The 10,638-nt window shown below is 37.7% G+C and overlaps 1 protein-coding gene across 1 annotated transcript; it reads left to right on the top strand.

Moving 5' to 3' along the window:
- The first annotated feature begins 1,874 nt into the window (after positions 1 to 1,874).
- On the top strand, positions 1,875 to 4,230 carry LOC117314911 (filaggrin-2-like). Its single transcript, XM_033869010.1, has 2 exons — positions 1,875 to 2,546; positions 3,398 to 4,230. The coding sequence occupies exons 1-2, from the start codon at positions 2,012 to 2,014 to the stop codon at positions 4,228 to 4,230; spliced, it is 1,368 nt and encodes a 455-aa protein (XP_033724901.1). The 5' UTR covers positions 1,875 to 2,011.
- Positions 4,231 to 10,638: the final 6,408 nt, after the last annotated feature.

Raw genomic sequence — 10,638 nt, 5'->3', positions numbered from 1 at the left:
GTTTTTGTTTTTTGTTTATTTATTTTTTTGTTGCTTTTTTGTTTTGTTTTTGGTTGCTTTTTGTTGTTGTTTTTGTTGTATTTTTTGTTGTTGTTTTTTTGTATTTTTTGTTTGTTTTTTGTTTGTTTGTTTGTTTGTTGTTGTTTTTTTTATTTATTTTTTTTATTTTTTTTTTGTTTTTTTTTTCATTATTATCTATTCTGATAATCTTCCATGTATTCCAGTAACTGTCAGACAATGTAGCGGAAATAGTCTTATTGTCCATTTGGAAAAAGCTGCTGAAGGGGGAGACATCCATATAAAAGGACAGGACCTGGAGTGTAGACAAAAAACCACCGGGAAGTCACGTGATTATATATTCGATATGAACACCTGCAAAATAATTTTGGTAAGATGACGTATTTTGAATGATATTGAGTTTGTCTTAATATGCGGTCAGCTAAATTGAGAATACATGGTCAGTTTCTTAAAATATATGCTGTATTTTTGCGAGAGTAAAAAAGTAAAAACTTCGCTGGCCAAAAATACAGCTTGAATTTTGAGACACTGACCATGTATTTTATTCATCCTTTAACAGCCATCTAATAAGCATTTTTAAGTGAAACGGTTCCAACGATGATTCCAAATACATGTATGTTCGCCAATCAAATGTTGTTTCACTTGGAAGTATGTCATTCGAATTGACGCACGTGCTAAGATTATAAAATACAGCTATTTTGTGGTGGATGTGTTCCGACAAAAAGGATGCAAGTTACAGGATAAATGACTGTTAGGTTATCCTTAAAGTTACAAAAGTCTAAATTGATAAAATAAAAGTATTTGCCAGTACTCATGAAGGCTAACGTTGACTTTCATTGTAATAGATTCTTACTGCACTGACCAAGTCCGTGGTAAATTCTGTGGCGGATACCATGATGTTATAGCTAAATATTCAACTGCTTAGTGCGATATCAGTGAAATATTCCAATGATCTTTATATGCTTGGCGATTCCTCTATAAGTACAAAAGTTCTTTGACTTTGAACGGCATTTTCGAATTCTAATTTAATCAATTCCACCGAATACCTGCTCATCTCTATATATCTGTCTTCATTTCAACAGTTTAGAGCGAGATCTTATAAACTCATATGCATGCTGATATTCTCTGTATTTATTCATTTATTTATTTTATTTTATCTTATTATAATATTTATTCTTAGGAACGGTCCAGGAACACTATGCACTATATTCAATAGTTGCGTGATGGTTCAGCAGATTAAAAAAATCAATTGAACTATGTCATATTTTTGTTACTGAATATTTTTTGAAGTGGGTGTTTCCTCTTGATTATAACTTCTTCATACTGCATACAAAAATCTAAGACATTTGATTTGCTAATCCACAATTATTTCAAAATTCTGATTTTAACGTCGCGCGCAGGTAATTTAAAGTATCGTCCAAAGAACGTTTTTGATTTTCAATAACTATCATTTAAAACAGATTTTACTTGATGACAAATTCATTATGTAGGTTTAAGGCCCGTAACCTGGAGATATGAAACTTAAACTGGTAATATCAGACACCATTATCAGCAAAAATTAATTAACTAATAATATCTGTATTTTTTTTCAAAATTCAGAACAAAATGTTTCGGGTGGTCATACAGAAGAGGTATATCGGACCAGGGCCTTACATCGATGTCCATGTAATTTGTGTGGCGGATTTCAACAAACGCAATGGCCCTAATGAACACACGTAAGATATCTACTGTTTATGTATATTACACCACTGGAATTCGTTTTTGTATAAAGCCACATAATAATATATATTTCTATTCGCCAGTGGGAAAATCGAGAAGGGGACCCCCCAGGGTAACAAACAATACATAAACGGAATTACCAGAACCTGACTCCGCAAAATCGGCAGGACCTGTAGGTAACGAGGAAAAGGCTTCTCGGGATTTTAAAAACTCTGACGTAACTGCTAATCAGTTGCATGTAGGGGACAGTTTGTCAAGATGGTTTGATGTTGCAATGGACATAAATACCGACCCACCCGAAAGTGTTCATAATTCATCGACTGACAACAGTTTCGTTGAAACAGTGATCGTTCCCATGACAACAACTAGTGTATATGAAGAAGGCACAATGACACCAGTAACGGTCATGAGCATCAAAAACAATGACGTAACATCTGCTAGTGCTACGGAACTGTCGACGATGTCCACAACATCAGGCTACGTCATTGAAACTACAGAAGGCATGGGTGAGTCTGAAACTACCACATCGTCAACAAATCTAAACAAACATCTCACGATGTCTTCATCTATAGCATTTCCCGAAAAATTCGCACAAGAACCTATGACGTCTACAACTATCACACCAACCGACAATCTAACACAGGAACCAGTGACGTCAACAACGGTTTTGATGACTACAGGCTCACGTAGCACGGCGGTTGCAAAATCTGGACCTACTGAACCAGCAGAATTTGATAATCAAAAGCAATCTTCGAAAGGGGCCAAAGACAAGAACACTGCACTAAGAAGTCGCCATGAGGAACGTGCTCGTAAGTGATGTGTCTTTGTTAGACTTTTTTCTTTTTTCCTTATCAGTCACATGATACTGTTTAGTGGTCATCCATGTTGTTTGGTTTTCTATTGTTTAAATTTTTTTTTAGAAAATTCCAGGACGGTGAAGCCTGGAATTACAGAAATATGACACTTTTTTTACAATGCCACCGCTGAAATTCCAAACATAGAACACACGTGTCTGGCATGACAGTCAGACCAGTTATACGTAAAACCGTAAAGCGAATGACGTCTACATTTGTATGTATGTCCTAGGTAAGGGAGATAATTATCATATTTTCAGAAGAGGATTTGTCTCCAGCTAGGTACAGAGTCCATAGTTTTTCTCAGAGATTGCTCAACTAAGGGCAAATGTTGATGGCGTCAATAAAGGAATTAGAGAGTTATACATAACGGAGAAAGGCGTCCAGGTCACAGCTCTAATCACAATGGTGACCAACAGATTCTTTTCTTACGCCATGCCAGCAAAATAGCGCGGCGGGCAGATTAAAACCAATACAATTTCATCAAATGAAATTATCTTTATTGATTGCTAGGTTTATTGCAGTTTGCATTTCCGTTATTAAAAAAACGGAAAACTCCAAGTTTCGGCAACGTCGAGTAAAAGAAGGGACGGCTTTGTATACCTCCGTTTAACTTAGCAAAGAGTTAGCAATCTACTGAACACCCTATTGGTCGTCGATTGTAAATATTCATTGACATATCTAAACATGCCCAGACTGCCCAGGATATTGACAAATATTACCGAACTTATCCAGTTAAATAATTATGTTGTCAACTGTCCTACATTGGTACAATTATAAAGTTTTATTCTCTGTGTTCGTTTCAGAGACTATTAGACGGCTGTATGAACTTCTCCGTCAATACAAAAATAAATTTAAGGACAGGCCTTCCAGAATACCTCAAAATCAAGATGGCAAAGTAGTCAACAAGGGTCATAGCAGGGGACGTGACACACTCACAGCCAGAAACAACCGACACCATCGAATCGGAGGTCTAGCGGACACTTCTCGCATGATTAGGAAACACCAACAACATCGAGGCCACGAAAAACTAAATTTAAATAAGCTGCACCACATCCCAACTTTGCATCGTGACCAGATCAACAGACACGAACAGGTTTTAGGACATTTACAAGAACACGGCAAAAGGAAAAGCAATATAGATAAACATATTACAAGGGGGATGCTGGGAGATGGAAACCGTCACCATGAGACCACGCATGCGCAAGGACAACATGAGACCAGGCATGCGCTAGGACACCATGACACCACGCATAAGTTTGGACACCATGACACCACGCATGCGCTAGGACACCATGACACCACGCATGCGCTAGGACACCATGGCACCACGCATGCGCTAGGACACCATGGCACTACGCATAAGTTTGGACACCATGACACCACGCATGCAATAGGACACCATGACACTACGCATGCGCTAGGACGCCATGCCACCACGCATGCGCTGGGACACCAAGACACCACGCATGCGCTAGGACACCAGGACACCACGCATGCGCTAGGACACCATGGCACCACACAGAAGCTAGGAGGTAGTCTCTTTAGTAATAGACAGCGGTCTAAGCCGTCCAATATCAGTAAGAGAAGAAATAATGCTTTACTGAAAAAACTAGCACATTGGTTTCATTTGCATTAAAATTGTTATCTTAACCTTGTCGTGAAAATGCTAATTGGTACAAAGATAGCTTCAATTTTTGAAACAGATTGAAACAGTGCAAGATAATCCTATTGATAATATAAAAAAAAGACGGAAAAAAAACAAACAACAACAACAACAAAAATTTAAAACAAAACAAAAACACAGACATTACATATATTTTATATCTAAGAAATCAGTAAAAGGTGTTGAAACATGAGTAAAGAATACGGAAAATAACCGAGATAACCTAGATAGTACCAGGGAAGTACGATATGACGTCCTGGATATAGATAGTACCAGGGAAGTACGATCTGACGTTCTGGATATAGATAGTACCAGGGAAGTACGATCTGACGTTCTGGATATAGATAGTACCAGGGAAGTACGATCTGACGTTCTGGATATAGATAGTACCAGGGAAGTACGATCTGACGTTCTGGATATAGATAGTACCAGGGAAGTACGATCTGACGTTCTGGATATAGATAGTACCAGGGAAGTACGATCTGACGTTCTGGATATAGATAGTACCAGGGAAGTACGATCTGACGTTCTGGATATAGATAGTACCAGGGAAGTACGATCTGACGTTCTGGATATAGATAGTACCAGGGAAGTACGATCTGATGTTCTGGATATAGATAGTACCAGGGAAGTACGATCTGACGTTCTGGATATAGATAGTACCAGGGAAGTACGATCTGATGTTCTGGATATAGATAGTACCAGGGAAGTACGATCTGACGTTCTGGATATAGATAGTACCAGGGAAGTACGATCTGATGTTCTGGATATAGATAGTACCAGGGAAGTACGATCTGACGTTCTGGATATAGATAGTACCAGGGAAGTACGATCTGATGTTCTGGATATAGATAGTACCAGGGAAGTACGATCTGACGTTCTGGATATAGATAGTACCAGGGAAGTACGATCTGACGTTCTGGATATAGATAGTACCAGGGAAGTACGATCTGACGTTCTGGATATAGATAGTACCAGGGAAGTACGATCTGATGTTCTGGATATAGATAGTACCAGGGAAGTACGATCTGATGTTCTGGATATATAGACTTTTGTCATTGACTACATTATCGTCTAATCCAGAAAATGTCACGTTCTCACAATGAGAGCCGAGTCGGCCTTCTAATAACTAGCATCGATAAATCAATATCAATATTACCTTAGAATTAATAACAAAAACATTCACTACATAGCACGCGCTGCCATCATATCGATTCAACTCGCGATGTTATTTTGTTAAACCTTTTAGTTATATTATTTATTTATTTATTTACTTTTACCATCTGTACACCACCTAAGATGTTTTCTAATTAATTATAATGGGCCCTCGGCAAATTAATTATCGGCCGAGGGGGATCGTTTTCACAACATAACGATATTTATTGTTGTTTATACCTACTATATTTGTGTAACTGTTCCATGTTCTATGTCTATATGTGATCGTATGTAATTTACCCGTGTCTTGATAAAGGGGTAGATTACCTTGAAAATTCGACAATTTACTTGTCGGTACTGTCGTTGACAATTATAAATGTGTAATATATATATATGTATATATTGAAGACGAATTCATTACAAGACTTACAGTATAAAGGGTATTTAATGAAATTCAACACTATTACCAATCCGTGTAAAGTTGTACCAACGATCTGTTCCCATTGGCAATATCGTCTTGTTTATTGTACATTATATACATTAAAATGCGTGTAATCAAAAAAACGAAAGTTTAAACTAAACTTACGATATGGGGGGGGGGGGGGGTATATCAGAAATTGACGATGTTGAAATGAAATAATAACAAATGCTGACGGGGGATTTATCATGTTTTACCGTAAGGTAGCCCGACATATACTGGTTTCTGTTTTAAACGAATTATCAATTACATGTCAATATTGAGGAATTACAGAAAATATATGTTGCTATCCCATAATACTATGATGAAGATCATAGAGAAACGTATTCCGCAGAAAGATTCCATAAAATATGAATTAATATCAAGTCATATAAGGTCAGCGACACATGATTATCATTGTGTTTACCTAATAAACATCTAAAATGTTGTTTTGTTTTTTTAACTTTTAGTTCTCGTTCTTTTTTTAATACTTTTGATGTGTTATAGTGATTTGTAAGTAAATATTACATTTAGTAACAGCATTTCGTTTAGGGTGTTTTGCTATTTTCAAACATCTGATTTTTAATGTTTTAAATTGAAATTGTTTTTGAAAAGGTACATGATAGTTACCCAACATAAAAATATCATAAATCAACATGTCTTGGAAAGTTGGAATAATTTTAAAAAGAAAAAAAAAAATTGAATCCAATGTCAGGCTTACATATTGTAGCTTATAACCAATATATATGATTTCAATATCAAATGTGAAGAGTTATCCCCCTTCTATCATATTAGAAGGGTTGCCTCCCTTCTATCAGGTGTATCTAAGTCCAATTGGTGTAATTGTCTTCCTTGTAAAATCTACTGTCATTATTTTTTTACAATGAGTTATACCGGAAAAAGAAAGAACAAAAATGCTCTCATATCCGGATGGAACAAGAAGACTTAATCAACGACAGACCACATCCGTGTAATAGTAGATACACTGGGGTATTCTGTTTTCGTAGTTTCTGCCAATTGTCTTAATTACCATAACTTTTCTTCTTTGATATATAAAACTATGTTATCATATTTATTACCTATTGTCTAGATTATCAGAACTTTTCATTTGGAATATCTGAAATTCTGTAATCATAGATATGCCGATTGTCTTAAAATACCACAACAGTTCTTCTTTGATATCTCAGACGCGGTTATCATAAATAATGCCTCAACATTTCCTCTGGAATGTGTGTGACTCTGTTACCGTGGATACTGTTGATCATTTAACAGGATTAAGCTTGAAGGAAAGGAACACAATGCCATACTGACACCAGACAAACAGAGACACACGATGACGACATAATGTTATATCACATACAGATGTAGTCTGTAAAGTTTCATTAGAAACTGTTTGAGTAACAGTGTGTGATGTTTGTGTAGCAGTTTGTGATGTTTGTGTAGCAGTTTGTGATGTTTGTGTAGCAGTTTGTGATGTTTGTGTAGCAGTTTGTGTTGTTTGAGTAACGGTGTGTGATGTTTGAGTAGCAGTGTGTGATGTTTGAGTTGCAGTGTGTGATCTTTGTGTAGCAATGTGTGATGTTTTAGTAGCAGTGTGTGATGTCTGAGTAGCAATGTATGATGTTTGACTAGCAGTGTATGATGTTTATGTGTGATGTTTGAGTAACAGTGTGTGATGTTTGAGTAGCAGTGTGTGATGTTTGAGTAGCAGTGTGTGATGTTTGTGTAGTAGTGTGTGATGTTTGAGTAACGGTGTGTGATGTTTTTGTAGCAGTGTGTGATTTTTGTGTAGCAGTATGTGATGTTTGAGTAACAGTTTGTGATGTTTGAGTAGCAGTGTGTGATGTTTGTGTAGCAGTGTGTGATGTTTGAGTAACAGATTGTGATGTTTGAGTAGCAGTGTGTGATGTTTGTGTAGCAGTGTGTGATGTTTGAGTAGCAGTGTGTGATGTTTGTGTAGCAGTGTGTGATGTTTGAGTACCAGTGTGTGATCTTTGTGTAGCAGTATGTGATTTTTGTGTAGCAATGTGTGATGTTCGAGTAGCAGTTTGTGATGCTTTTGTAGCAGTGTCTGATGTTTGTGTAGCAATGTGATGTTTGAGTAACAGTGTGTGATGTTTGAGTAGCAGTTTGTGATGTTTGTGTAGCAGTGTGTGATGTTTGAGTAGCAATGTGTGATGTTTTTGTAGCAGTGTGTGATGTTTGTGTAGCAGTGTGTGATGTTTGTGTAACAGTGTGTGATGTTTGTGTAGCAAGTGTGTAGATTTGTGTAGCAGTTTGTGATGTTTGTGTAGCAGTGTGTGATGTTTGAGTAGCAGTTTGTGATGTTTGTGTAGCAGTGTGTGATGATTGAGTAGCAATGTGTGATGTTTTTGTAGCAGTGTGTGATGTTTGTGTAGCAGTGTGTGATGTTTGTGTAACAGTGTGTGATGTTTGTGTAGCAGTGTGTGATGTTTCTGTAGCAGTGTGTGATGTTTCTGTAGCAGTGTGTGATGTTTGTGTAACAGTGTGTGATGTTTGAGCAGCAGTGTGTGATGTTTGTGTAGCAGTGTGTGATGTTTGTGTAGCAGTGTGTGATGTTTGTGTAGCAGTGTGTGATGTTTGTGTAGCAGTGTGTGATGTTTGAGTAGCAGTGTGTGATGTTTGTGTAGCAGTGTGTGATGTTTGTGTAGCAGTGTGTGATGTTTGTGTAGCAGTGTGTGATGTTTGAGTAGCAGTGTGTGATGTTTGTGTAGCAGTGTGTGATGTTTGTGTAACAGTGTGTGATGTTTGTTTAGCAGTGTGTGATGTTTGTTTAGCAGTTGTGATGTTGTGTTGAGTAGCATGTGTGATGTTGTGTGTGAGTTGACAGTGTGTGATGTTTGTGTAGCAGTGTGTGATGTTTGAGTGCGTGGTGTTGATGTTGAGTAGCAGTGTGTGATGTTTGTGTAGCAGTGTTGATGTTTGTAGAGTGTGTGATGTTTGAGTACAGTGTGTGATGTTTGAGTAGCAGTGTGTGATGTTTGGTAGCAGTGTGTGATGTTGTGTGGTAGACAGTGTGTGATGTTTGTAGACAGTGGTGTGATGTTGTGTTGTAGCAGTGTTTGTTGATGTAACGTGTGTGATGTTTGAGTTGCATTGTGTGATGTTTGTGTAGCAATGTGTGATGTTTTAGTAGCAGTGTGTGATGTCTGAGTAGCAATGTCTGATGTTTGAGTAGCAGTGTATGATGTTAATGTGTGATGTTTGAGTAACAGTGTGTGATGTTTGAGTAGCAGTGTGTGATGTTTGAGTAGCAGTGTGTGATCTTTGTGTAGCAGTGTGTGATGTTTGAGCAACGGTGTGTGATGTTTGAGTAGCAGTTTGTGATGCTTTTGTAGCAGTGTGTGATGTTTGAGTAGCAGTGTGATGTTTGTGTAGCAGTGTGTGATGTTTGAGTAGCAGTTCGTGATGTTTGTGTAGCAGTGTGTGATGTTTGAGTAGCAGTGTAAGGAGTTTGTGTAGCAGTGTGTGTTGTTTGTGTAGCAGTGTATGATGTTTGAGTAGCAGTGTGTGATGTTTGTGTAGTATTGTGTGATGTTTGAGTAGCAGTTCGTGATGTTTGAGTAGTAGTGTGTGATATTTGAGTAACAGTGTGAGATGTTTGAGTAGCAGTGTGTGATGTTTGTGTAGCAGTGTGTGATGTTTGAGTAGCAGTTCGTGATGTTTGTGTAGCAGTGTGTGAAGTTTGTGTAGCAGTGTGTGATATTTGTGTAGCAGTGTGTGATGTTTGTGTAGCAATGTGTGATGTTTGAGTAGCAGTTTGTGATGTTTGTGTAACAGTATGTGATGTTTGAGTAGCAATGTGTGATGTTTTAGTAGCAGTGTGTGATGTTTGAGTAGCAATGTGTGATGTTTGAGTAGCAATGTGTGATGTTTGAGTAACAGTGTGTGATGTTTGAGTTGCAGTTTGTGATGTTTGAGTAGCAATGTGTGATGTTTGAGTAGCAGTGTGTGATGTTTGTGTAACAGTATGTGATGTGTGTGTAGCAATGTGTGATGTTTTAGTAGCAGTGTATGATGTTTGAGTTGCAATGTGTGATGTTTGAGTAGCAATGTGTGATGTTTGTGTAGCAGTGTATGATGTTTGAGTAGCAGTGTGTGATGTTTGTGTAGCAGTTTGTGATGTTTGTGTAGCATTGTGTGATGTTTGTGTAGCAGTGTGTGATGTTGTGCGTAGCAGTGTGTGATGTTTGTGTAGCAGTTTGTGATGTTTGTGTAGCAGTATGTGATGTTTGTGTAGCAATATGTGATGTTTGTGTAGCAGTGTGTGATGTTTGTGTAGCAGCGTGTGATGTTTGTGTAGCAGTATGTGAAGTTTGTGTAGCAGTGTATGATGTTTGAGTTGCAGTGTGTGATGTTTGTGTAGCAGTGTGTGATGTTTGTGTAGCAGTATGTGAAGTTTGTGTAGCAGTTTGTGATGTTTGTGTAGCAGTTTGTGATGTTTGTGTAGCAGTTTGGGATGTTTGATTATCAGTGTGTTGTGTTTGAGTAGCAGTGTTTGATGTTTGAGTAACAGTGTGTGATGTTTTAGTAGCAGTGTGTGATGTTTGTGTAGCAGTGTGTGATGTTTGTGTAGCAGTGTGTGATGTTTGTTTAGCAGTGTGTGATGTTTGTGTAGCAGTGTGTGATGTTTGAGTAACAATGTGTGATGTTTGAGTAACAGTGTGTGGTGTTTGAGTAGCAGTGTGTGCTGTTTGAGTAACAGTGTGTGATGTTTGTGTAGCAGTGTGTGATGTTTGAGTAACCAT

The sequence above is a fragment of the Pecten maximus genome, chromosome 17 (genome assembly GCF_902652985.1).
Source record: "Pecten maximus chromosome 17, xPecMax1.1, whole genome shotgun sequence".
Lineage (NCBI taxonomy): Eukaryota > Metazoa > Mollusca > Bivalvia > Pectinida > Pectinidae > Pecten > Pecten maximus.
This window is presented reverse-complemented; position numbering and strand designations above follow the sequence as displayed.